General features: G+C 42.2%; 2 protein-coding genes across 5 annotated transcripts in view; one reads left to right on the forward strand and one right to left on the reverse strand.

The window, feature by feature from the left end:
- The first annotated feature begins 35 nt into the window (after window positions 1-35).
- On the forward strand, window positions 36-27,258 carry Sfxn4 (sideroflexin 4). Of its 4 annotated transcripts, none has more exons than XM_052182351.1 (14): window positions 36-2,636; window positions 3,759-3,824; window positions 5,697-5,771; window positions 7,374-7,400; window positions 7,486-7,540; window positions 9,032-9,057; window positions 10,936-10,989; window positions 11,072-11,128; window positions 11,230-11,295; window positions 12,568-12,646; window positions 14,017-14,132; window positions 20,614-20,699; window positions 22,793-22,910; window positions 26,177-27,258. In XM_052182351.1, exons 1-14 carry the CDS (start codon window positions 2,598-2,600, stop codon window positions 26,252-26,254), a joined length of 942 nt encoding a protein of 313 aa, XP_052038311.1. In that variant the 5' UTR covers window positions 36-2,597; the 3' UTR covers window positions 26,255-27,258. The 4 variants fall into 4 exon arrangements, 3 of the variants coding, with proteins under 3 accessions (XP_052038311.1, XP_052038320.1, XP_052038331.1); XM_052182360.1 differs by having other exon boundaries at window positions 14,017-14,078; XR_007977816.1 differs by lacking the exons at window positions 20,614-20,699; window positions 26,177-27,258 and adding an exon at window positions 19,242-19,715 and having other exon boundaries at window positions 22,793-22,890.
- The window catches only part of Dennd10 (DENN domain containing 10), a 45,895-nt gene continuing 23,238 nt past the window's right edge, over window positions 5,115-27,771 (reverse strand). The window contains exon 9 of the mRNA XM_052182290.1: window positions 5,115-5,230. Within this exon, the coding sequence (XP_052038250.1) occupies window positions 5,132-5,230 (99 nt within the window). The 3' untranslated portion in view covers window positions 5,115-5,131. The remainder of the gene's footprint in view (window positions 5,231-27,771) is intronic.

The raw sequence follows: 27,771 nt of genomic DNA on the forward strand, positions 1-27,771 counted from the left end.
TTTATTGGGCATTTGACACAGAGCTGGCTCCACTCTCAGGAAACTGAAATTTAGTAGGCAAGATTCCTAAACTTCCATTCATTATTTTGGTAACTCCTGGAATGACAACCTTATGCCAGGTTGGCCTTTGGAGACATTGGAATGAGGAAAAATAAACCTTTGTCTTTATGCACTTGATTCTAGAAGAGAAGCCCAGTAAACAGAAATCGGGTACTTGTGGGGTTGGAGCAGGGGTCTGAGTCTGTTTTTCAGGGAAGTCCTGAGGGAGAAGAGATTGGGTCTATTTTTACATATGTAAAATAAGGGTAATTATATCTATTGTATATCACCAGCACCCAAGACTAGAAAAAAGAATTTAAGTTGAGGCTCATGGTTCCAGAAGATTAGTTCATGACCTGCATGGCAGCTGGCAGGAATGGCACTGGAACAGAGCTGAGAACTTAAATCTGATCCACAGGCATGAGATAAGACATCCAAGTGGGAATGGTATGGGTTTTAGAAAATTCCAATCCCACCCCTGGGGCATTTGACAAGGCCCCACCTCCTGATCCTTCCAAACAGTTCTACCAACTTAGAACCAAGCACTCAAATATATGAGTGTATGGGATCTATTCTCATTCAAGCCACCACAGAAAGTAAGTGGCTTCTAGGCAAGAAACATGAAGGAGGCCATGCCATTGGAGCATAAAACAAAATGGCAGTTAGGAACCCAAAGTCCTTCAGGCAAGCTAAGGAGTAGATTCTAAATGTGATGGGGGAATACCTGTGATGAATGTTGCAGCTCATGCACACATATCCAGGAAGGTCAAACCCAGCCTGGGCTACAGTATGAGATGAAACCTTGCCTCAACTACTTTCTATATTCCCTCAAAAAGAAAAAAGAGTGACAGTAATTCACCCTAAAGATCATTCTGGTTCTTTTGACTGTAGGATTTCCAAGGTGGTGAAGCACAGAGAGCTAGCTGGACTGGATCTGTGACTCACTGAAGGGTAGAGCCAATCAGACAGTACAATGTGCTAAAGACCATAATGATAATAATGATACCATAAGTGCATATCTTGACATAATGGGAATACATAGCTAGGTTCTTTTACCTAGCTATGGAGAGAACTGCTGAAGGCTATAGCAAAGTGAGCCAGGTCAACTAAGCAACTAAAGAGAAGAGGGCTGGAGAGATGGCTCAGCGGTTAAGAGCACTGACTGCTCTTCCGAAGGTCCTGAGTCCAAATCCCAGCAACCACATGGTGGCTCACAACCATCTGTAATGAGATCAGACTCCCTCTTCTGGAGTGTCTGAAGACAGCTACAGTGTACTTACATATAATAAATAAATAAATCTTTAAAAAAAAAGAGAGAGAGAGAGAGAGAGAAGAGCCATATAAACTAACAGAAAGACAATGTGGGCAAGGCAAGGATTGATAACCTCTAGGTGCTGGTCATGGCTGCTACTGGCCACCTCCAATGGGTTCAGCCTGGCTCAGTCATTTCCTTCAATCTTCAGCAAGCCCCTAAGATTAGTACAATTACTATCCCTTTTTCCAGATGAGAAAATAGACCTGGAGATACTGGGGATACAGGTTTAGGTTACTCCAAATCTCGTTTCAATGTGGAAGCCATTTCATAACATTTTTATAGTTTTACAGAACAGAGGAAGTCATAAATCAAAGCAAACTTTAAAATACTCTGGTGGGTACATCAGAGAGGCAGGGGTACATCATCACTATGGAGGAAGCTTTCCCATAGGGTCAAAATGTTATTTGTTGCAAGATGCTATTTGATGGCATCCTTACTTAACTTTTGAATTGGTAGAAGCTAGTTGCCTGTCAAATCATTCAATAGATTCCAAAAGGTTTTATCTATTGTCATGAGAAGTTAGTTCTGACACAGGTAGATAAGGAATGGCTGCTCTAGAGTGCCAGAACTTATCCAAGGTAATTCGCCTCTAGGTCACAACTTTCCAGTCTCTCCTCAGTACTGAAATTCTAATCAAATCAGTTTCTGCATTCCTTTCAGTTTTCATCACAGACCCAAAGCCAGAAAGAAACGGATTAAAATCTAACCAGTCTGGCTGAGGGTTTGGTACACTCTACCCAGATCCAACTTCTCCATAGTTGCTTCAATAATATACACTTTTGGAACTCTCAATACTTTTTAATAAATGGCATGATATTTTTGTTTTTCACTGCACCACGAAAATTATGTAGCTGGCTCTGGCTTGACCCAACTCGTGTACACTTGACGTTGTATACAACGGGCTTCGGGGGTAATGTGCGCCTGGTAAGAAGCAGAAGCGCAGACGTGATGGTAGAGGGTCTCTTGCATCACTTACACTGTCTTCTTCGCCGTAAGTGCAGACTGGAACTGGAATGAATGCCTCTGTACCCGGAACCTTCCGATTCTTCTAAAATGAGGAAGGAAGAAGAAGGACTTGGCCTATAGCAGGGGAGCGTTAGGGTTCGGGGGGCGGGACGCGCCAGTAGGCTCCTCCCCTTGCGTTGCAGAGCCGACTAGGCCCGCCTCACCCCCGGGGTCCTTTGCGGGAAGAGGAGGAGGCGCTTGCTGGCGTTGCCTAGGGCGTAGTGGCGCCGCTATCCAAATGGAACCCAACCTGCAGTTCTGGATTTCCGAACGCCAAGTATTCCGGGGCGGGGTGTTGGGGGCGGGAGGCTGACCTGAGCAACATGGCCTTGACAGGCTGCCCTGCGTCTTAACTTTCCTCTCAGAGGTGGTCTTAGACCCAGTAACCCACTTCAGGTTCCCGCAGTGGGGAGGGAAAACAAACCCAATTTCTTTAGTGGTCCACACTCTTGCATCTCCTACTTAGGTCCTAGGCTGGGTTAGAGAAGGCCATAAAGTCACTCTCATCTGATGGTAGGGTCTCATTAAGGAGTTCCAGTCCTCAGTTGACCTGCCCTTGCACAGTGAAGAGAAAACAAGTCCTTCCAGGCTTCCTAGGCTTGCTTGAATCAGCCATTCGAATTAAGACCTCACATACACTCTGCTTTAAGCAGGTCAGGGGCTGGGAAGTCACTGTTGAGTAGTGTTTCTAGTAATCATATTAAAAAGTTTTAAAAGAAACAACTATCGATCTTAATGATGTAATTAGTCCAACTAATGCCAAAATGCCAAATAACAGTTCAACGTGTAATAAAAATAGATTCTGCCGGTTTTTTTGTTTTGTTTTGTCTTGTTTTGTTTTTTGGTACACGGACTTTGAAGTCCAATGTGTAACCTGTGCAGGCAGTCTGGCTCAATTTTACTTCTTGCATATCCTCATGGGGCCTCAAGGTTCTAAATACTCTGTTGGAGGCCTTGACCTTAAACTAAGTTTAGTCCACCCTTGTTTATAGAGATCCAGAACTTAAGGCTGAAGCTGTTTCCAAAATGGGCAGCTTGTTGGAGCAAAACACACCTCCTTCACGTGTGAGCTGAGCTATAATCCTAGCAGAACCCTTGTTGGGTTGCCTGCCTTATTACTATAGTTAAGCCTTATAGCAGCAGAGAAAGCCAGGCAAGAGTCAAGTGTTTATAGGTCATTACCTTGTGAGGATATGAACAGAAATATGAATCCCAAATTCTAGGTTTTAATTCTGAAAGGAAATTCTATCCTGAGTGGTTAGAGAAGAAACATTTGGTAAAAGTCAAACTACTTACAGTTCTTTAGTCAGTATGCCCCCACCAAAGTGAACTGTGACTACCTTGTTAAGTCTTATTTTTTTAACTTCTCTCTGGTGTGTCTCTTTCTCACCATTTTCAGTCCTTTTTTCGAAGATTTTGTCAATGGATGGATTTATTAGATCCTGTAAATGTGTTTATTTCAATTGTAAGTATGTTTTTGTCTTAAGAAATAATGAATTTAATGCTTTATTTTGAAATTTGAAATAATAGCCCATATATATGTGTGTATATTATTATATTTTGTATTTCTTGAGTGATGTTTTTGGGTTGGAAGAATGATAATTAAACATAAGTCTATAGAGCAGAGGATACCATCCATACCTGTGCTGGACACTGCTGATTTCAAAATTAATCCAGACCAGTCTTCCGGCCAGGAGTCAGTTGCTTGCCATAGAGGCTGAGGGAGGATTGTGAATTTGAGTTATTTGGGTTACATAATGAGTGGTTTCAAAACAAAAATCCATCCAACAAGACTATGACAGAGATAATCCCTTGCCTTAACCAAGGTTAAGAGTTAGGAGACTCTCTGGATGGGGTGTCTAGAAGAAAGGGAGTCAGGAAAATGAGATGTAAGAGCCCAAGGCTCGTGAGTGGGATCTCCCTCAGTTTCTAGTCTAGGGGTCCAGGCATATTTTGCAGGGTCTCATAAGCTGGCACTGTTCCTACAGAGCCAAGTGATGAGGTTTGTGTGCCAAGTAATCTCATGGTGGCCAAATAGTAACTAGTCAGAGAGATCATATGTGGGCAAGACTATTAGTTCTGGGGATAGCTGACTGTCTGTAAAAGACAATAATTTGAATCATTGTGACTAGAGATGCAGAGGAGTTAGTTACCTTGCCACCATAATTGCTCTTCAGAGACAAAACATAAGGGGTATACCAGTATTCACACTCTAGATCTCTCTCACCTCTTCATTTGTGTTAAGCACCAGAAAAGGAGTTAAGTAGTAGGGAAATATACAATATGGTATTTTATATAGTGGAATTCTGACTATCCATTAAAAGTATGAATTGGTCATCAATATTTTATTTAGTAGAAATGCATAGTATGAATGAGGTTAAGTGGGAGATGAGGAGGCTCTAAATGTAGCTCAGTGATGCTGCCGCCTATCATGGACAAAGCTCTGGGTTCATCCCCAGAACTACAAAAACTTTTATGTAAACAAATGAGATGATAGATATCTGTGAGACAAAGTGAAAAGTATATCACATATGCAAATTATAATGGAATACTACATTTATTTATGGGTATATGTGTCCAAGTATGTATACATAAGTGTAACTATGGACTGGAAGATTATACCCTAAACTCATAATAGCCTGGTATCTCTGATAGAATGATGAGGGAATGAGACAGAGTAATGGTTTGGGTTTTTTTTTTTTTGCAAAGATTTATTTATTTATTTTATGTATATAAGTTCACTGTAGCTGTCTTCAGACACACCAGATCCCATTACATATGGTTGTGAGCCACCATGTGGTTGCTGGGAATTGAACCCAGGACCTCTGGAAGAGCAGTCGGTGCTCTTAACCGCTGAGCCATCTCTCCAACCTATAATGGTTTGTTTTGAAAAATAAAATAAAATTAGAAACAAATATAACCAGATAGTTCACAGTTGTTAATTCTGGGTAAGGTGTTATATTGTATAATTATTCTTTGTATTTTATGTATTTTCCTAAAAAATTAAAAAAAAAAAAAAAAAGAGCTAAGGAACAAAACTGAACCAGTTAGCCATGGAAGTGGATGAGAGGTTAGGGATTGCCAGGGCTCTGGTCAGGAAGGCAGTTGGCATCCAGAAACCAGGGAGATGGAGGCTTCAGTGGGGGCTGCTGGAGTGTCTAGGAAGCCAGAGGGTTCTGAGCAACACACAGAATAATTATTATAATGAAACCCAGGGACACATCTTGAAATCAAGTGTGGAGCTGAAGTGCTATGTGCTGATGACTATGTTTTAAAGATGAGAACAAACACAGACTATGTTGAGATTGTTGCCTGATTTCTTGATGTCTATTTACAGGGAAGGATAGAAAAATCACGACAGCTGTTGTTTACCACTAAAGATGCACCCAAACACTACCTGGATAACCAAGGGGTATGTCTCATGAGCTCATATGTGCACAGATTTGTATGGTTCAACATGGTTTTACCTTGCACAGAGTGAAATGAAGTAGTGTTTGGTAACTAATCCTGTCATTGCACATATTATCCAGGGGAATCAGTTTGCAAAAATGTGTAATTATAATTCTATCTCATAACACAGCAAGAGCAGTGTTCCTCCTATACTAGTGTTAATTCTTCATATATGGCCAATTCCTGGAGCCCCATAGCAAACTAAGAGTCCATATTCCATTGTAGGCAGTATTTTTGTTTGTTTGTTTGTTTGTTTGTTTTTTGAATTTGGTTTTTTGGAGACGGGGTTTCTCTGTATAGCCCTGGCTGTCCATACTGCCTGGCTTGTAGGCAGTATTCTAATGCAGGGTTGTGTTGCCTGTGCCTCGAACAGCTCTCTGCCCGACCTACCTGCTCTTGGGGGTTGGGAGTGAGTTGGCACAGCATCAACAGACTCCAGGAGCAGGTGAGAAATGCTGCAGCAAGCTCATCTGAGCACTGCTGCAAGCTCCTTTAATACCCTCTACCCATGCCCCCATTGATCCCAAGAAAGTATCTGTTCTAAACAGCAGTTCCTGATTGGCATTATTTGCACTAGTAATCCTTGGTCTTTCAGGCAGTCTTCAATTAGATCCTCCTGCAGGAATGCTGGTGTCTTAGGCAGTCCTCAGTTAAGTCCTTCTGAAGGAGATGCTTTTGGAGCTGCATGGCCCCCAGCATAGAGGCAGCCCTGCTGTTCTTGCTATGGGGTTGTATTCCTGCCATAAGTATTTTTTGTTTTGTTTTGTTTTGTTTTCAAGACAGGGTTTCTCTGTGTAGCCCTGGCTGTCCTAGAACTCACTCTGTAGACCAGGCTGGCCTCGAACTCAGAAATCCGCCTGCCTCTGCCTCCCAAGTGCTGGGATTAAAGGTGCGTGCCACCACCGCCCGGCTGCCAGTAGTATTCTTTACATATCTTGCTGCATAAGGGGTTTCTCAAACTCGTAAATATTAGTTCCTCAAGATATCCCATGGAAGCTGGGCAGTGGTGACACACACCTTTATTCTTAGCACTTGGCAAGCCAAGGCAGGCAGATCTGAGTTCCAGACAAGCCTGGTCTACAGAGCTAGTTCCAGAACATCCAGGACTATACAGAGAAACTGTCTTGAAATTCAAACAAAAGAAACCATGGAAAGCTCACATTAGCTTTGTTTTACTAACAATTTGCTGAAGCCTCTGGATCAACAGGTGGCCTTATGACTCGTGGTGGGGCTGATGGCATTGGGAAGTCTTTGCATGCCATTCCTGCTAAGGGACTGTCTTAGACCACCTGAAGAGCAGTCAGATGACAATCCTTTCCATGGTGCTGGAACTTCCTAATGTTCTTGGCAGTTTCTTCATAAAGCTCATCACTTGGCTTGTTAGCTTATTTTTTACTTATTTGATTCATTTGGTACATTCATTTTGACTTACTAGTCTCTTTACTCAAGCCTACCAGTCTGAGTGGTAATATAAATGTGATATCAGGAATTAAGACTGTCTAAAAGATTCTATTTGCTGTTGAACTACCTTTAAAATATGATGCTTCTTGTTATCTCTCTTTAGATTAAAGACGCATGGAATAAGAGTCTTGTAAGTTTAAGATCCTTTATAATTGTTGGTTTTCTAAATAATAAAATCCATCATCCAGCTAACCTCTTCTTCTGCCCCTTTAAAGTCAGCTGTGCACCCTGACAATAGCAAATTGATCCCTCATCTTTTTCGACCTGCAGGTGAGCTGGTTCTCTTGTTCAGGAGTGGTGGGGAAGGTGTGGCATATAGCAGAAAACCGCCTACTTTATTTTCCTTTACAGGGATTGTTGATGGAAATTCTGGAGGCCATAGCTTTAAAAAAAATACTTGAGGGGGCTAGGAAGTGGCTTAGTCAAGTACCTTTTGTGTAAGCATGAGTACCTGGGTTCAGATTTCCAGCACCCTTGTAGAAAGCTAGGCATGTAACCCCAGCACTTGGAAGATGGAAACTGGAAGATCCTTGAGACTCAAAATTGGTGAGCTCCAGATTTAGAAATAAGGTGGAGCTAGGAGCTGGGCAGTGGTGGCACACACCTTTAATCCCAGCACTTGGGAGGCAGAGGCAGGAGGAATCTGAGTTTGAGGCCAGCCTGGTCTACAGAGTGAGTTCCAGGACAGCCAGGGATACAGAAAAACCCTGTCTTGAAAAACAAAAACAAAGGTAGAGCTAGGAATAGTGGAACACACTTTTAATCCCAAAACTTGGGGAACTGAGACAGGTGGATCTCTGTGAATTCAAGACCAGCTAAATCTTCATAGCAAGTTCCAGACCAAATAGTCAAACCTTATTTGGAACAAAAAAGGTAGAGAGCTATTGAAGAAAACACTGAATTTGTTTTCTGACATCCACATGTACAGTCGTACTCACACACACACAAATTGGGATGTAATTCAGTTGATAGAGTGCCCCCCTCTAGCGTGCACAAAGCCTTGGGTTTGATTCCTAGTGCCACATCACATAAATTGGCATGTCATGGTACAATTCTGTAATCTTAGCATTTGGGAGGGGAGGCAGGAAGATCAAGAGCTTACGCCCATTCTTAGCTACATAGGGAGTTTGAAGCCTCCTAGACTACATGAGACCCTTTCTCAAAAAAAATTTCTTTAAATCTAGAAAGATGAACCAGAGTCATTACCATTTACTTTTAGGTAGAGGTCTGGAAAAGCTGGCAGGTATCTTTATGGATAGGTCTTTCTGTGCTCTGGTCTTAAATTTGCTGCAGTATGCACTCAGCTCTGTGTGTGTGTGTGTGTGTGTGTGTGTGTGTGTGTGTGTGTGTGTACATATGGAGGCCAGAGGGTGATAGCTCATGTCTTCCTTTATTATTCTCTACCATTTTAAAAAAGTTGATATAGGGCTTCTCACTAAATCAGGAGCTTATAAATTTGGCTAAGCTAACAGACCAGTAAGCTCCAGAGGCCCATCTTTCTCTGCCTGTATAGACTATAGCTGGTTTTTATGTTGGTACTTCAGATCTGAACCCAATTCTTCATGTTTATGGCACAAGCACTTTATTACTGAATGAGCCATTTCCCTATCCCTGTAGATGCTATTTTTATTAAGAAAAAGAAAATGTCCCCCTAATGTTTGAGTCCTTAGGAGGCTGTAGAAAGTTCTCAAGGGATGTTTCCCCTTCAGGACTTGTCTACCTGGGTAGCCATGATCATTAACACACTGCTCTTTCCTACAGCTTTCCTGCCTGTGACAGCACCCATGGTGAGTTTCTGACTGCATGTGTATCCCTCCAGCTCTGGATCTCTAATAGATAATTATAGGTCCTCCTATTACTTTTGTCTACTTTTTCTATACCCACACCCCTATTCCACTTAACTCAGTCAGGCTTTGGACTTCTCAAAAGCCCATGTCACAGAGTCATCCTTTCTTTGAACATCTACTATACATATGGCACTATAGGTCAGTGACTTAGGAAATACTGCTGGCCACAACCCTAATGGAAGTGTCCATTACTTTCTGTGTTAATTAGCTTTCTGTTACTTTAACAAATGCGTGAGATAATGAGTGTATAAAAACAGAAATTTCATACACCCACACAGATAATAAAAATAAATCTTTTTTGTTTGTTTGTTTGTTTGTTTGTTTGAGACAGGGTTTTTCTGTGTAGCCCTGGCTGTCCTGGAACTCACTCTGTAGACCAGGCTGGCCTGGAACTCAGAAATCCGCTTGCCTCTGCCTCCCAAGTGCTGGGAAAAATAAATCTTTTTAAAGGTGGGGTTGGAGCTGGAGAGAATGATCAGTGGATAAAAGCTCTTCTAACTTGGGCAGTTCACAACTGTATGTAATTCTAGTCCCATGGGTATCTGAAGCCAACCTCTGGCCTCTGTGGGTACCTGTACTCATATGCACATGGTGCTACATTAATTATATGCAATTATATATGTATAATTAAAAATAATAAAACTAATTAAGAAAGGGAACACTTATTAAGGGCCAGTGAGCAAGCTAAGGCCCTCAACCCAAGACCTACTTAATGGCATGAGAAAGATAACTCCTGCAAGATGTCTTCTGACCTTCCTGATATTCACAATAAATAAATTAATGCAGAGAAAAAACCCAGAAAGTTTATTTTGGCTCATAGTTTGGAGGCATCATTCCATGATCATTTGGCCCCTTTGCTGTTGAGTCTGACAAATCAGCACAGAATAGTAGGAGTACACTAGGGAATGGGGTGCAAGGCCAGTTACTTCATGGCACCCAGTAGACAAAAGAATAGCAACTAGGGTTCCACGGTCCCTTCCAATAGCATGTTCCCAATAACCTGAAGACATCCCTTTATAGATACTGACTTCCAGTATCACCCCAAGCTGGAGACCAAGCCTTTAACCCATTCATATTCAGTTAATGAGTCTCTAGGAGATATTTCTAACCAAACTATAGAACCTTTCTCACCCCAGTCTACCACCAAGCATCTCCTCACTAAAAACTTGGGACACAGAGTAAGGCCATCACATGCTGGCTGTGCTTCTCCAACCCTTATATTTACATTTCCCTGGAAAAGGCAAGTTGTTGACTCTGCTGTCCAGTAGAGTCACCAATGCTTGGAGACATTATTGGTGAAACTCTCAGGTACCACTGGTTCAGGGGTGGCTAGGTGCACATGGGTTTGTCTCCTGGCTGCCAGCTATGTGTCTACTTCCTACCGTGCCAGCCCTAGGGGCCTGATCCTGTATCTTAGGGTTTTGTTGCTGTGAATAGTTGCCAGGATCATGGCAGCTCTTATAAAGGAAAACACTTAATTGGTGCTGGCTTACAGTTCAGAGGTTTAGTCCATTATTATCATGGTGGAATGCAAGCAGACATGGTGCTGGAGAGGTAGCTGAGAGGCACCTGGACTTGCAGGCAGCAGGAAAAGATAGTGGGCTCCTGGCTTGAGCTTCTGAAACCTAAAAGCCCACCCCTCAGTGATATTCTTCCTCCAACAAGGCCAAACCTCCAATTATTCTATTCCCTATGAGTTTATGGGGGCCATTTTCATTCAGGACCACAGTTCTGTATTAACTGGGAGCTATTTTTATTTCTAAAGGCTCTGCCTCCCCACCAGGGACGCATAAGCATATTCTGTTTTCTTCCTCAAAGGTAGTTATGTTGATGATGCCAGACACTGGAATAAAGTCCATCATTTTAACTCAGGTAGTAGTACTTTTATGTCATGATTTCGGGGTTCTTTTACACTTGAAACCAGAAAGTGATTCACTGATTTCTCTTTTTGTAGGGTTTCTTGTATGGATATACCACAGCCTTTAACATCACCAATGGAAATGCCAGTTATGTAAGCATTTTGAACTCTAGGAAAATAATTTAAAAATTATCCTTTCAGAGCAAAACCATGATAACTGCTTACTATGTATGTTCTTTGATTTTTTTCCTTAGAGTTATGGACCAGTAGAGAGAACACTGCTGGGAGCAGGGGTGTTTGTGTCTTCAACTTTCTTTGGAGTAGGTGTTTTTGTACCCTGTTGTTCCAGCTCTGACTAAAAACAACTTAGAGGAGAAAAGAGTTTATTTCATCTTACATTTTCAGGTCACAATCTATCACTGAAGGAAGTCAGGGCAGGAACGCTAAACAGGAACCTGAAGGCAGAACTCCTTGCTATTCCCCACAACTTTACTTCTGATCCAGGAACTCACTCTCAGCTGATGAAGGTCAGCAGGAACCATGGAAGATACTGCTTGCTATCTGGCTTGCTTCCTGGATCATGCTTCCCTAGTTTTCCTATAGAGCCCAGGCCCACCTGCCTAGGAATAGTGCTGGCACAGCAGGCTATGCCTCACACATGAAACACTAATCAAGACAGTCCCTTATAGATATGACCACAGGCCAGTCTGATTTGGACAGTTCCTCAGTTGACATTCTAACTAGGATACATGTGAAATCATTTTTATTCCTCAAAACAAACCAAAACAAAAGAGGAAGGAAGAAAGAAACCGATTCTAATTACAAATTTTGTTTCTGTTCTGAGCTGTAAATTTAGAATATATGAGTAGAAAATATGAGTCAGTGTATTCCTGTATCATCAGAGTAATCACCTGGTAGCTAGTCTAAGTTTCTAGACATGTATGGTGGGTTTGCATCCAGGGTACTAACCCTGGTTTGACAATATCAGTACCAAACATTTATGAATGTTTTTTGTTATCATTCCGTCAGCAAAACAGCATAATATTTCTGTAGCATTTATATGACAGTGGCTATTATATCTAATTTAGAGTTTATTGAGAGCTTGGGTAAGATATAGCTAACTTATAATGTATATGGTATATAAAGTATATAATTATGCAAATGCATCATTCTGAGACTTTGTTCCAGAAAAATTGAAAGAAAACAACTATAGACCCTAAAGTCAGACATAGTGCATAGGCCTGTGATCCCAACACTCAGGCGCCTAAGGTAGTAGGATTATGAGTTAAAGGTCAGTCTGGGCTACACAGCAAGATCCATAAATAAGACTTTAGAAGCAAACAAGCCCATTTCTCAATTTGGCTTTAACCCAGCTCTGAGACTATGAGCAAAGAGGTTACATAATCTCTTTGTCCCATCTACTAGAATATGCAGAGAGAACTACCTCAGGGTTGTAATTAAAACAAAAAGTGTGAGTGTGCTGACTGTAATTCCACCTGCAGTGGGAACCAGATTGTGCTAGCTCTGCTGCTGTGTTGGTTCTGCTGATTCTTTGGTCAGGTGCAATGATTTTGTCCCTTCTTATTTTCCAGTTAATTCCTCATCTCTTTCAAATGAAGTATCCCCTGAATAACTTTTGGCTTAAAAGAACCTTGCCAATCGTCTTTCTTGGTAAGCAGGAAGGGCTGGGAGCATGTAGCTGAGCTGGTCTTTTTGGTCACTTCATCTCTAGAGACCTGGGGTGACTGTCCAGGTGACCTGTGACAATACCATTGTAGCCTGCTGGGTTTCCCTGGCCTAAATTGAATCTTTGGTTTGAGAAGAGATGTTTTCTTTGTAGATATACTTTTTAATTTTATATTTTAATTGTAATGTTTTTAATTTATGTCCATGTGTAGATATTACATGTGAGTAAGTGCAGGTTCCTATGAAGGTCAGAAAAGGGCACTAAATTACAAGCAGTTATGAGCCATCCAATATGAATGCTGGGTGTCAAACTTGGGTCCTCTGCCAAAACAGTATCCTCTTATCTTCTGAGCCATTTCTTGGATACTGCACTATGGATACACTTTTCATTGTTAAAAAAAGAAAACAAACCTGGAACCACAAATTACTTTTATTGTTATTTTCATTTGCAGTGCTGAGGATCAAACCCAAGTCCTTGAATAATACTAGGCAAGCACTCTATTGCAGAGCTAATTTCCAACCCATTCAAATTACACTTTAAAGGTTGTCTTTTACAAATATTTCCTGTTCATATTTCACATAATCCTGATAACCTATGGATAGGAAATACTCCCTTTTATAAGTGAGGAGTCTTTTTTTTTTGTTTTTTTTTTTTTGTTTTGTTTTTGTTTTTGTTTTTCGAGACAGGGTTTCTCTGTATAGCCCTGGCTGTCCTGGAACTCACTCTGTAGACCAGGCTGGCCTCGAACTCAGAAATCCGCTTGCCTCTGCTTCCCAAGTGCTAGGATTAAAGGTGTGTGCCACCACTGCCTGGTGAGGAGTCTTGAAGTACAGGGAGCTTTAAAAGCTTGCTCAGGCTTGCCCAGTAAGCAGGTGGCAATATAGAGATCCAAACTATAGGGGAATGAGAGACTCCAGAGAGTTAGTTGGATTTGCTGAATACTTTGAGCTCCCCAGCCAACAGGTTTAGTGTTTATTGTTCCATATTTAAGCTTGGGGGATCAAAGAAGTTTGAAGAATTGGCAGATTATTGTTGAAGTTGAGCAAGTGATGTTGCAGACTTATGGTCAATTCATGTCGAACAGTGTTAAGTAAATCATTTCAAGGATCCTGGGGATTCTTAAGCAGATGAGCCAGGGAGCCAAAATGGACCACATTCTGGGACCTACTACCTGGCTGCAGTCAGGATCAGAGTCCAAGTGGGTAAAGGTTCTGATCCTACCTCTACAGCCCTAGGAAAGAGCTCAGGTAGCAGGTGAGTATCTGAGTCAGGAGAAGGGCAGCTGTTGTACCCATCACATGTTCCCTTGCTGTCTTTAACTCAGACTTCTTCTTTTTGCTTTTTTTATCTACAGCCCAAGTCAGTGGAATGAATGTTTTTGCATCCCGAAGTTTTGAAAGCCATCGAGGAATTGAGGTGATGGATAAGGAAGGCCATGTCGTAGGCTATTCCAGAAAAGCTGGGAGAAAGGTTTGAAGCATAGTAGGGCAATAGCTACTACTACTTATACTTGGGTACAGAATTAGATTTTGTGTTTGAGAGCTTGTAACCTAATGTCTGTCTGCCTTCTACTTTTCCTGAGCACATCCCTGTCATGCCAGGAAAAGATACTGTGCTTTGTACCCTCATGTTTAAGAGATGGGGCAGTGATGTGAGTTTGCCAGAGACACAGAACAGGATGTGTATATGGACAATTAGAGATTCTTATTCAGAAGTTTGCTCACAGGACTGAGGGGGCTGTTGAGTTACAGATCCAGAGAATAAGCCTGCAGGCTGGAGGCAGGATCCCACATACCAGGTTGGAGGCACAATTGTTTCTTGGAGAACCTTGGATTTAGGTTTGGTTTTTTCTTCTCTCCCCCTGCTTTTTCTCTCCTTTCTTTTTCTCTTTCTCAGTCTCTTTCTCTTTGTCTTTCTTTTTGAGACAGGTTCTTCCCTAGTAGCCTATGCTGGACTTTGATTCCTAATCTTCCTGCCTGAGCCTCAAGAGTGTTGGCCTTACAGGCATGTTTTCCACTTACTGCCCTTTCTCTGTCCCTCTTCTCCTTTCTTTCCCTTTCTTTTGCCTCTCCTTCCTTGGTTTCCTCCCCACCCTAATACTGGGGCTTGCATCCAGGCAAATACCTGGACTATATTCCTAGCTCTTTTTAGGGTAAATTTTGTGTTGTTGGATTTTTTTGTTTTTGTTTTCTTTTGTTTTTGTGGGGGGTTTGTTTGTTTGTTTTTAGACAGGGTTTCCTCTATGTAGCTTTAGGCTGTCCTGGACCAGGTTGGCCGCGAACTCACAGAGGTCTGCCTGCCTCTGTCTGAGTGCTAGGATTAAAGGTGTGCCCTGCCATGACTTCCACCCAGTTTTAGGGTAATTATTAAGAATTTTAATTTAATTTATTTCATGTGTATGATGTTTTCCCTGCATGTGTTACTCTTGGCCTGTGGAGACCAGAAGAAGGTATCAAATCTTGTAGGACTGGAAGACATGAGATATTCTAGAGGTACAGAAGGTTGTAAACTGCCATGGGGTATTGGGAATTGAACTTGGATCCTCTGGAAAAGTAGTAATAAGTGCTTTTAATCACTGAGCCATAGTTCTAGTCCAGAGGTGAGTTTTGTTTTGTTTTGTTTTGTTTTATGAACTGGGTCTATGTAGCCCAAACTGGTCTTGAACTTGTGATCCTCCTGCCTCAGTCTTTTGAGTAGCTGGTATCACAGGTCTACACTGTGAGTCCTGGATCAGGTTTTGGTCTTTCTTTAGTCGACTAATTGGATGTGGTAGCCCACAGTATGAATGTATGGTCTCTTGTTTTAAGTAAGTTAATTATAGATATTAGTAGCATATTCCTACTAGAGTCAGTAACTGATTAAATAACTGAGTACTGGGCTAGGGATGCAGCTTAGTTGGTAGAGAAATTGCCTGACTTGTATGAAGGTGTGGGTTTGATCCCTAGCACCTCAAACCAGATATGGTAGTGAGTGTCTGTAATAATTCATTCAGGAGGTAGAGGCAGGAGGATCAGAAGTTTAAGGTCATTCTTGGCTATATGTTAAGTTCAAAGGCTCTCTCTCTCTCTCTCTCTCTCTCTCTCTCTCTCTCTCTCCCTCTTTCTCTCTTCTCTCTCTCTTCTCTCTCTCTTTTCTCTCTCTCTCTCTCTCTCAACTTTTTAAAATTAAATAACTGGTTACTAGCACTAAGTTGACTCATAAGACTGATTATGCTAGTGGACATCTCACAAGTGGTGGTGAAAGCAAGAACTTGCTCACAGTAGCTGTCTTTCCTGTGTGTGCTGCTTAAGGTCCCTCTTGGTCACTCCTTTCCCAGCCTGTCCTTGACTCCATCTCTCTTCCACCTCATAACAGAAGTTTTATAGTCTTTATCTTACAATTCTTTGTAAAGAACAGACTAGGGTTTTCCAGTACTCTGATCTAAAATAAGCTCATACAAAAGCCTCAGTTTTTAATATTTTTTACTGTTGAATACTTTTGTTCCTTTGCTCAATTCAGCACAGTGGTTTCTGTAACAATACAATAAGGAATCTTTTCTAGGGGAGCCTTTCATTGGAGTATGGACTTTCTTTCTTTCTTTCTTTCTTTCTTTCTTTCTTTCTTTCTTTCTTTCTTTCTTTCTTTCTCTATTTTTATTTTGTTTTTGTTTTTGTTTTTTTTGCTTTGTTTTTATAGACAGTTTCTCGGTGCAGCTCTGGCTATTTTTTGTTGTGATTGTCGTTATTGTTATTGTTTGGTTTGGTTTGTTGTTTGAGACAAGGTTTCTCTGTGTAGTCTGGAATGTCCTGGAATTCACTGTGTAAACCAGGCTGGCCTCAAAGTCAAGAGATCTACCTGTCACTGCCTCCTAAATGCTAGGGCTAAAGGAGTGTGCTACCACCTCCCAGCTGAAGTTTGGACTTAATTTATTTTGGTGTTTTGAGATAGGATATCACTTTGTAGTCTAGGCTGACTTGAACTCAAAGTAATCCTCATGCTTCCACCTCCACAGTAGTGAGTTTATAGGCATAAGCCCCCACACTCAGCTTTGTACATTTAAAATAATAAATGTTGGGCCGGAGTGATGGCTCAGTGCTTAAGAGCACTGACTGCTCTTCCAGAAGCCCCGAGTTCAATTCCCAGCACATGGTGGCTCGTGACCATCTGTAATGGGATCGATCTTATCCCCTCTTCTGATGTGTCTGAAGACAACTACAATGTACATAAAATAAATAAATAAATAAATAAATCTTAAAAAATAAAATGATAAATGTTTAGCCAGGTGTGATAACATGTGGCTATAATCCCACTACCCCAGAGTCTGAAACAGGAGGGTTACAAATTTAAGGTCAACCTTTAACGCTGTACAGCCTGTTCTAGAGTAAACTAAACTACATTATCAAACCCTGTCTCCCATAATAAAAATAATATTTCATCAGGGGAAGGCTTTTAATGTGAGGTGGGCAGGTTAGTACATTTGCTACTAAGACTGAGGACCAGTGGTCTGTCCCAGGACCCATGTGGTAAAATGAGAGAACCAACTCTTGTAAGCTATCCTCTGACCTCCATGCATAGGCCTATATAGCCACACACAATAAATATATGTAAAACAGAGTTGTTTTCTTTTTTTGGAGGGAGGTCAGTTCAAGACTGGGTTTCTTTGTGTAGCCATGGCTGTCATGGAAGTAGCTTTGTCTTGACTATGGTTTCATTGCTGTGAAGGGACAAGATGACCAAGGCAATTCTTATAAAGGGAAACATTTCATTGGGGCTGGCTTACAGTTTCAGAGATTCAGTCCATAACCATCATGGCAGGAGGTATGGGAGTGTCCAGCAGATGTGGTACTGGAAGAACCAAGAGTTATACATCTTGATCCAAAGGCAGGCCAGAGGAGATTGATTCTTCTGTAGTAGGTGAACTAGGTTGAGCTTGAGCACTAAGAGCCCTCAAAGCTCACGTACACAGTGACATACTTCCTCCAATAAAGGCACATCTCCTAATAGTGCCACTTCCCATGGGCCAGGCATATTCAAACCACCACAGCAGACCAGGCTGGCCTCAAACTCACACAGATCAGCCTGCCTCTGCTTCCCAAGTGCTGGGATTAAAGGTATGTACCACCACTGCCTGGCTGATTATAGAGTATTTCTAACCCTAAAACTTTTCCTTCTGTCAGTTCAATCACTCCTGGCTCCAGAGGACACAAATCTGTATGTGTCTTCCACAGTTTGCCTTTTTTAGAAATCTTCGTAAATGAATCACATAGTAGTGATTGTATAACTTCTTTCACTTCTGTAGCTAATCCATTTCTTACCATGTGTCAGGCAGTGTTCCATTTTTACTGTTTTCATTTGTTTTGAGACAGGTCTCATATAGACTAGGTTGGCCTCATACATGCTATGCAGTATGAGATTAACATCAACTTCTCACTGTTTAGTAGTCCATTATTGGGTGGCCCACATTTTCCATCCATATTAACCCTCCAGGAAATGGGCATTTGAGCTCATAGGAATAATGATGCTGTGAACCATGACTGACAGTAATTGTTTGTAAGGATATGTTTGCATTTCTTTTGACTCAGTTTTAACATGAAGTATTTATAAAGCTGGAAAGTGTTGAAAAAACATGATTTTAATCAACCTGTTGCTTAGCTCCTCCTATGTGCCAGCCTTTGGTAGGCTCTAGATATCCAAGGTCAATCTAAGCCCAACCTTGAGCTCCTCATGATCCTCAAGGGGTGGGAATATCTTCAGGCCATCTCAACTAGCACAAACTGCTTTTCTGCAGAATGATCAGTCTAGGGCTGAAAAAAAATTTTTTTGATGGTTTGCTTTAAAGAGAACCTTTTTCTTCCTGTTAGGAATAAAATGTTCACAACTGTGTGTAAGCATACACTTTTTTTAAAAAATGGTTTCCCTGTCATTGAAACGTTTATTTTCCTTGACTAAACTTTCAGAATTGCATAACCAGAGGTATCTGATTATAATCAGGCACCTTGGATCAAATTTCAGGTTAGATAATGTGGATTTCTCACACTGGCTTGGCAGCCACTCATCTGCCAACAGAGTGTGTTATTGTGTCCTGCTAATAAGTATCCTTCTGGAATGTTTCCTTTATGCTTGGGCTGATGGACAGTGGCTGCCTTACCCCACCAGTATAGAAACAGTTTATGCTTAGCAGCCTATATTCTCTTCTGAACTCCAATGTACTGGAGAGAGAGAGAGAGAGAGAGAGAGAGAGAGAGAGAGAGAGAGAGAGAGAGAGAGACCATGTGAGCCCACTGGTGTATGTTTGTGCAGCCTGTGTGAATTGGGATTTTTTTTTTTTTTTTTTGTAGATCCTAAGGCTCAAACTCGGGTCACCAAGTTTGGCAGCTAATGCCTTTATCTGCTAAGCTGTCTACTCCCCTCTCCCCTTCTTGTGTGTGTATGTGTAACTGTGACTTTATACATCAACAATCTGTTGGGGGCTCTGAAGAGAGTTGATTCTTCCTCCTTCAGCAGTTGTTGACTGCCTTTAGTTCTTCAGCTAGGAGTGGAACATTGTGAGCCCTTACCTATGATCCATGCTGGAGTGTTGACTGATGTGGTCTTGTGCAGGTTTGTGCAGGAAGCCATATTCCTGAGAACTCAAGTGTAACATCCCTGTCATGCTCAGAAGACACCACTTGGATTCTTCCAGGTCCTCTGGCTTTTACAGTCTTTCTTACCCTTCTGTGATGTTCCCTGAGCCTTGGGTGTAAGGGTTGTGTTATGTGTGCCCCATTTGGGGCTGTGTACTCCACAGTCACTTATTCTCGCCCTTTGATCAACTTATTTAACCTTGTACATGGCTGATGTCTGAAGGGAACAGAAGAAAGCATTGGCTTCCTGCAGCTGGAGATACTGGTAGTTGTAAGCCACTATGTGAGTGCTGGGAACCAAATCTAGGCTCTCTGCAAGAGCTCTCCAGATGTTATTTTTATTTATATGAATGTGTCTGTATGAGTTTATTCTCTGTCTGTGCGTGTCATGGATGGGTGGGAGCAGGACCTCAGCCTTGGCCCCTGAACTCTTTATCCACATCTTTAAAAGGTAAGAGAGCCTTTCTCTATATGGTCAAAACCCATCTTTTTTTTTTTTTTTTTGGTTTTTTGGATTTGTTTTTTTTCGAGACAGGGTTTCTCTGTGTAGCCCTTGCTGTCCTGGAACTCACTCTGTAGACCAGGCTGGCCTCGAACTCAGAAATGCGCCTGCCTCTGCCTCCCTGAGTGCTGGGATTACAGGCATGCGCCACCACAGCCTGGAGGTCAAAACACCTCACCTAGAATGAACTAAACTAGCAGCCTCCAGAAGCAATTCAGGATTTGCCCTGAATTTGGCTCATATTGTCTTTCAATCTTACCACTGCCCCTAGCCTCCTATCCTAACACTCTTACCAGTGGTTCGCATCCTACCACTGCAGAATTTCCCTAAATCCAGTTTTCAGTATACTGGGCTACTCTCCAGGCAAGGATAATTGTCTACATCCAGCTATCATATGTGTGTACCTAGGCATGCATTTAAAGTTTGCAGCATTTTGTGGGGGCTAGAGTAGGAGCTCAGGGGTTAAAAACACTTGGCTGTTCTTGCAGAGAAGCTGAGTTCAGGTCTAAGCATCCATGTCAGATCCCTCATAGCCACCTGCAACTTCAGCCTTGGTATGCACTTTTGGGTGGTTTACTGGGGATTGTTATTGGGGATGTTTTGATGGATTGATAGGGACCACAGTGGGATCAAGAAGGTAATATCCCTCCTCAGTTACTCTTAGTACCAGCCCAGCCATCTTATGAACACCTGCCCCTGGACAGGTCCCCATAAAGTGTCACCTCCACCTCTTTCCCAGTAAGCATTACCTCCGTTTTAAAGGACCTGCTGTGTGCTAGTCTCTGATGTGGGCCCTGGACATTGTCTCCCTCCCAATACTAAGCTGTCCCCTGGGCCTTTCTACCAGGCTATTAAAGAAACTGCGAAATCCAGAGCACTGCTGTTTGGGACCTCAGCCTTGGCCCCTGAACTCTTTATCCACATCTTTAAAAGGTAAGAGAGCTTTTCTCTATATGGTCAAAACCCATCTCTTTTTTTTTTTTGGTTTTTTGGATTTGTTTTTTTCGAGACAGGGTTTCTCTGTGTAGCCCTGGCTGTCCTGGAACTCACCCTGTAGACCAGGCTGGCCTCGAACTCAGAAATCCGCCTGCCTCTGCCTCCTGAAGTGCTGGGATTACAGGCATGCACTACCACAGCCTGGAGGTCAAAACCCATCTTTAAAAAAATCAGAAAAGAAGTAAACAAATCAAAACCCTTATAAATTCACCTATTACAAACCTAGTGGGAAGAGCCAGCATGAGGGCCATTGTAGCCTTCCTATAAGACAGACTAGTAAGACAGAATCTATTAGGGAGGAGAGGAATTTAGAAGAGTTGTTTACCTGAACCTGGAGCCTAGGCCTTCTCCTTGGTTAACTGTCTCTTGACTTGACCATGAGCTATTTCTGACTGAAGGCAGAGCATAGTGGGGTGATCTTCAGGTTCTCCCAACACTGCTCAGTCTTTACCCTTCCTTGACTTCAATGTACTATAGGTTCAAATTGCTCCCAATCCAGTAGACTGACATGATACAAGGCTTGGGCTGAAGAAATGTAGGTAGAGTGCTTGTCTAGTCTGCACAAAGCCCTGGATTTTTATCCCAGGCACCTCACAAATGGCATAATGGTGCATATTATATAATCCTTGTACTTAGACGATGGGGGCAGGATGAGGATCTGGATTATATACTGGATTTAGGCCAGCCTACCTCATAAATAAACAAGATACTGCTATAGGCAGAGATCATGGGGTCTGTCAGGGCTCCTGTGGTTGCCAATTGATAAACTCAGCCTGCAGTTACAGATACAGATATCTGGCACAGGCAGGAGTAGTATGTAGCACTGAACCTGAAATACTTCTGGATGTTTCCCTTTTCTTCAGCACTATGGTGTTGGAAGTCTTCTGCCAAAGTCTTCTGAGAAGAGAGACACAGCTGCTGACAACTCCCAGTTCCCTGATAGCCTCCCCATCTGAGAGCCATACAGCAAAACTCAGACGCAGATCTCTCTTTATTCAGATAAGAGACTCCAGAACTTTCTGTGAGCACATGATAGTCACTCAGTCCCCCCACAGCAAGTCTGAAAAGCCCATCCCACAGATGAGCCAGCCAGATGGATGCAGAGACTTGCTTAGTTGGGATCTTCCTGGGCTGTTCTGGCCATCCTCAACCCCAAAGCTCTGTCAGAGCTGTAATGCTTGTCAAACATGAATGGTATACAGGATTTTTGTAGGGTTAAAGTAGCATCTCTTTCCAGGGAGTGATGTGAAGTCTGAAGGACAGAGCCATTAGATGATCTCACAGAACTAGGGTCTCAGAACCAGGACAGCAGATGGAATCCACAATAGAGCATCTTGGGGACTTTCCATCTCAAATTCCTCTCTTTGAACCTCAAAAAACAAACAAACAAACAAACAAACAAACAAAACCCAGAAGATCCAAGGAGTAGAAAGGGCAAGCGACATTCCATTGGGCACATGCTCTGTCAATAGAATGGCACACACCATTCATGTGGCCTCGGGGGTCTGACTCGCCAGGCTGGAATGCTGTGCATATCACTATATAGCTTCTTCCATTCTTTAAATATCACATAGCCAGGCAGTGGTGGCACACATCTTTAATGCTAGGATTCAGGAGAAAGGGAAGCAGATCTCTGAGTTCAAAGCCAGCCTAGTCTACAGAGCAGATTCCAGAACAGCTAGGGATACAGAAGAAACCTTGTTACAAAACAAAACTACAAACAAACAAGACTATCATGTAATACAATATGAATCATATGCTCTAGAATCTGAGCTGTCACTTCAGGCTCTGGAGTTTCAATAAGTTCTCTATATAACTGGTCAATGTCTCATTCCCTGAGTAGATAAACCCCACCCAGAGCTCAGTCCATGTGCCTTTTAGAGCCTGCTGGTAGGTGGTTGCACAGTGATCCAGGCATGTGCCTGTAACTGCATGCTAAGCCAAATCAGCCACCACTGAAACAGAAGGCCTGCTTCAGAAAAGAGGCCAATGTTGAGCTCTGTGTGTGAGCTGTACCTTGCCTCTTACAGGACGCGGTTTTACCCACAAACTCTGCTGTCATTAGTGATCCTGCGAATGAGTTCTACATTCTTTATGATGGGACTGATGGTGCCAGTGTCATTCAGCATGTTTCCACAAATTGGACAGGTAAGGACCCCCACAGCTTTCCCACAGATGAGAAATTGGGTTTTATTTCATGTTTGTAGGAGTAAAAGAAGTAATTTTAGCCAAGTAGTAGTGGTGTACATCTTTAATCCCAGCCCTCAGGAGGCAAAGGCAAGGGAATCTCTTGAGTTTGAGGCCAGCATAATCTACAGAGCAAGTTCTAGGGATACAGAGAGAAACCCTGTCTCAAAACAAAAATAAACAATAAAAACAAAGAAGTAATTTTATTTAAAAAACTACAAAGTTGGGGTTTTAGTGATGGCCGATGAGGCCAGGCTGGTCTACAGAGTTCCACGATAGCCAAGACTACACAGAGAAATCCTATCTTGATCAACAACAACAATAATAATAGTAGAAGATTTACTGCACTTACTGAGGTCTTGGATTCAGTTCCCAGCAGCCACATGGTAGCTATCAGCTAGCCAGGTATAGTGGTGACACAACCTGTAGTCCTAACACTCAGGAAGTTGATGTAGAGGATTTTAAGCTTATGGCCAGCTTAGACTTCATAGCAAGTCCCTGTTTTAGAAACTAAAAACTGGAACTGGAGATATTGCCTCAGTAATTAAGACTACTTTCTGCTCTTGCAGAGCACCCAGATTTGGATCACAGCACCTATATGTTAGCTCACAAACATTTGTAACTCCAGCTTCAGGGTAATCATATAACTTCTGACCTCCACAGGCAGTGCATGCACACAGTACACATGCATATATGCAAGCAAAATACCTATACATACAAAATAAATTCTGAAAAAATGAACTAAAAACTTTATGAGCTGAGGATGTAGGACAGTTAGTAAAGTGCTTTCCTAGCATCACAAGGCCCAGCACCACATAATCTATGCATGGTAGTATATACCTGTAATTCCAGGGCTTTGGATGTAGAAGCAGGAAAATCAGAAGCCCAAGAACTCACTTCATTGTAGTGAGTTTGAGACCAGCCTGGGCTGCCCGAGACCCTCTTTCAAAGAGTATAAATAAATCAACTAATCAACAAACAAACAAATCTTTGAAAGCTGTGTAGCTGTACTTTATGCAGTGGGTCTTCCTGCAGTGATGTAATGCTCTGTGTGCATACACCCAGTATGGCAAACACTGGCCACATGTGGCTGCTGAGTCCTTAGTGTATGACTTAGACAGTGGTTTTTATTACTATTCTTCAGTGCTGGAAACTGTACCTAGGGCCTTGCATATGTTAGACAAGTGCTCTACTACTGAGCTATCCTTTTAGCCAACAAACCTTCTAATTTTAATATATGCACTCACATATAGCTAGCTTATGGATAATGTATTAGGGAACATAGTTCCATAGATAATTCATTGTGTAGAGCAATACAATATATTTATGTTTTCTATGTGTTAAAATTCCTAGCTCCTCTATCATGTTGGCTAGTTCTCTCAGTTTCCTTGTCTGTTAAGAGAAGTTGAAGACAGTGTTTGTGCCAAGAATCACTGCTTTAGAGTTGTGTTCTGTGCCTGTTTAAAACTCAGCTCATGGGCCAGTGAGAAAGCTTACTAGAAAAAGGTGCTTGCCACTAAGCCAAGAGACTTGAATTCATTTCCTGAGACCCACATGACATAAGGAAAAAGCTGAATCCTGAATATTATCCACTATACCTGTACCATGGCATATACACCCACAAGTATGTACACAGAAAGTGGAGCTGGAGAGATGGCTCAGTGGTTAAGAGTACTGACTGCTCTTCCAAAAGTCCCTGAGTTCAATTCCCAGTAACGATATTGTGGCTCACAACCACCTATAGTAGAATCTCATGCCCTCTCCTGGTGTGTCTGAAGACACCTACAATGTACTCATTTAAATAAAATAAATAAATCTTTAAAAAATAAAATAAATGATCACAAATTTAATAATAACAAAAAGGTCTCTGAGATGTGGAAGAGGACAGACCTTTGAGATCAATGATAGACTCTGCATATGCTCTTGCAGAAAAGGTAATATAATGTATGGAAATTACTGTCTCATGACAGATATTAAATGAACAGAGGGGCTAGAACCAAGAAAAGCTTCCTGGAGAAGGGAGCCTCTGGAAATGGCTGGGATTGCACAGGCAGAGATGGAACTAAACGAAGAGTTCCCAGTGGAAGAACAGGGGGAGGAATGGACTGTATGACCCCACAGGACTGGCAGGATGTAGAAACCAAAGTTAGTACTGCATCACTAGGCTGAGGAAGCAGGCAGTAGGCTTGAAGTGTCATACAGGAGCCTTGCCAGAAATAGAGGCTGAATCTCAGAGGGCAGAGCAGGGGCAGGAAGTAGGGTTTATCTCTGCATAGCCCCAAAGATTCACCAAACCCTGAAGTAGGTGCTTGTTGACTCTAGGTAGGTGGTAATGGCCCAATAGCAGTCTTGTGCTAATGGTATATCTGGCCTTGGCTGGTCATCCTAAGCCTGAGAGGGGTCTAGCATCTCCTCAGATATCCCTGTGGTACATTTCTAGAACTTTAAGGATCCTGAAAAGGTAGCCTATCCCTTCAGAGCTCCTCTGCTTGCCATCAGTTAATTAGTACATCCAACCTTGCAAGACTGGAAATGGACATTGGCTGTTAGGAGTCCACTGCTAACATTTGCTAGATGTGATAACAATCCTTCCTGTGTACATGGTACCAGACTTTACCATATGTAATACCTATAATAGAGAATTTGTAGGTGAAATGCTCAAGGAACCAGGTGTATTCTTGTGTTCCCAGCATGGTAGAGGCTGATGCAGGAATAGACTAAATTGAAGATCATTCTGGCCTACATATTAAGATCCTGTCCCAAAAACCAAAAAAGGGGGAACCCCCACTACACTTATAGATGTGGCAAGTACTCCAGGAAATCAGATCAGCAGATTCTTCATAGCTATTGCTGAGTGATGACTATACAAAAGATTATTATATTCCCTTTGTTTGCATTTGAAATTTTAAATTTAAAAAGTTCTAAGAAGCCGGGCGGTGGTGGCGCATGCGTTTAATCCCAGCACTTGGGAGGCAGAAGCAGGCGGATTTCCGAGTTCAAGGCCAGCCTGGTTTACAGAGTGAGTTCCAGGACAGCTGGAGCTACACAGAGAAATTCTGTATCAAAAAACCAACCCCCCCCCCAAAAAAAGTTCTAAGAAATGGTATTTCTTGCAATCAATTAGATATCATTGGAAAAGATGTAAAAATGGGTGCTTTCAGCATTTTTTAAAACTTGGATTGAGGCATTTAAGCATGAATTTTGAAGGATGTGACCTTGTTTTTCAGATCCAGTGTAGTCAGCTTGAAGAGAAGATTCAATCTTCTACAGAAGAAAAGGAACTCTTCTATTACAGAGGGGTATAGGAGCAAGTTTATCTCCTGTTTGGAAACCTTTGTCCCCTCAAGATTTATTCAGAGAGCACTGCCATGATCCTCAGGGTTCCCAGTAACACTTACGCAGCAAGCTGGCTTCAGTGCCTACTGTACCTGGGCTCTGAGTCTGACTGAAAGAAGAGCAGCACCCAGGGGACCGCTGAAAGAATTGTGAATGAAGAGTCAGCCCAGGGAAGGATAATGTGAACCTGTGAATAAACCCGTCTGAGTAATTGAAAAAAATCATCGAAAGGTATACCTTATCTGGGATACAAACGCTATATTGATAGCCTCCAGACAGATACAAAGCTCTGGTGAGCTCATTAAGGCTTCTAGTCCCTAAGTAATCCTGTTTCCCTGCTTAGTTCACCTGATCCCATACTGCAAGCATTCTGTCTGCCTCCCTGGTTTGTTTGAAAGGACCCTGATACTTCTATTTCTAGAATAACCAAGGCTCCTAGCCAGCAACAGCTTCCTGCTCAATATAAGCCCAGGTCTATATACAGTCAACTCTCTTAGGAATCCTCATCTCCCTTCCTCTGGACCTTACTCTATAGTCACTGGGCATCTCTGGCTTATTTCCCTCTGTAGGCTACTCCCAGTTGCATTGAAACAGCCTTATATAAATAAATAAATAAATAAATAAATAAATAAATAAATAAATAAATAAATAAATAAAATAAAAAAAAATTAAAAAAAAAAAAAAAAAACAAGCCCGGTGGTGGTGGCGCACGCCTGTAATCCCAGCACTCTGAGAGGCAGAGGCAGGCGGATTTGTGAGTTCGAGGCCAGCCGGGTCTACAGAGTGAGTTCCAGGACAGCCAGGGCTATACATCAGGGCTTCAGGTGCTGCTTCAGCTCAGTGCAACAGCACCCCCTGCTGGCATAGTCTTGTGGCTTTTTGGCTTGCCCTGGCTACTCTCTGAAACCTCCCACTTATGTTTGGAGATCAAGTTTCTGATCGTTAACACCCTAATAAACCTCTATCTTACTTATCTCTTGTCATCCACTTCTATGTTCTGCAGAACCTAACATCTGGTTCCTCACATGAGTTTGTGGGCCTTTCTGGTTTTTTACAGAAGCTATTCCTTCTTCTCTGGAGGCCTAGAGAACTCACAGTATTGAGCCAGGTACTCCTTCCACTGGCTTCTATAGCACCCCGTTTCTCTTCTCAGACCTGCTCTTGGCCACACTACTTCAAGATCTGTTGTCTGGTCCTATTTCCTAGCAAACGTCCTTTAGAGAAGATGCACACACATTTGGTTACTGTAGTGATATTTCCACATTGAACTCACCAAAGGTGTCTGTACCTTTCAGTTTCCCTGTTTACAGGACAGTTACTTCAAAATTCAGTTTAAAAAAGTATCACAGCAGCCCAAAAACACAAAATTAGAAAAAATGACCTACCAAGTGGCTCAGTGCAGCCATAGGTGGACACTACACAGAAATAATGGTAAAGAACCATGGGCTAGAAAAATGGCTCAGCATTTCAGTGTGCTTGCTGCTTT

The sequence above is a fragment of the Apodemus sylvaticus genome, chromosome 1 (genome assembly GCF_947179515.1).
Source record: "Apodemus sylvaticus chromosome 1, mApoSyl1.1, whole genome shotgun sequence".
Classification (NCBI taxonomy): domain Eukaryota; kingdom Metazoa; phylum Chordata; class Mammalia; order Rodentia; family Muridae; genus Apodemus; species Apodemus sylvaticus.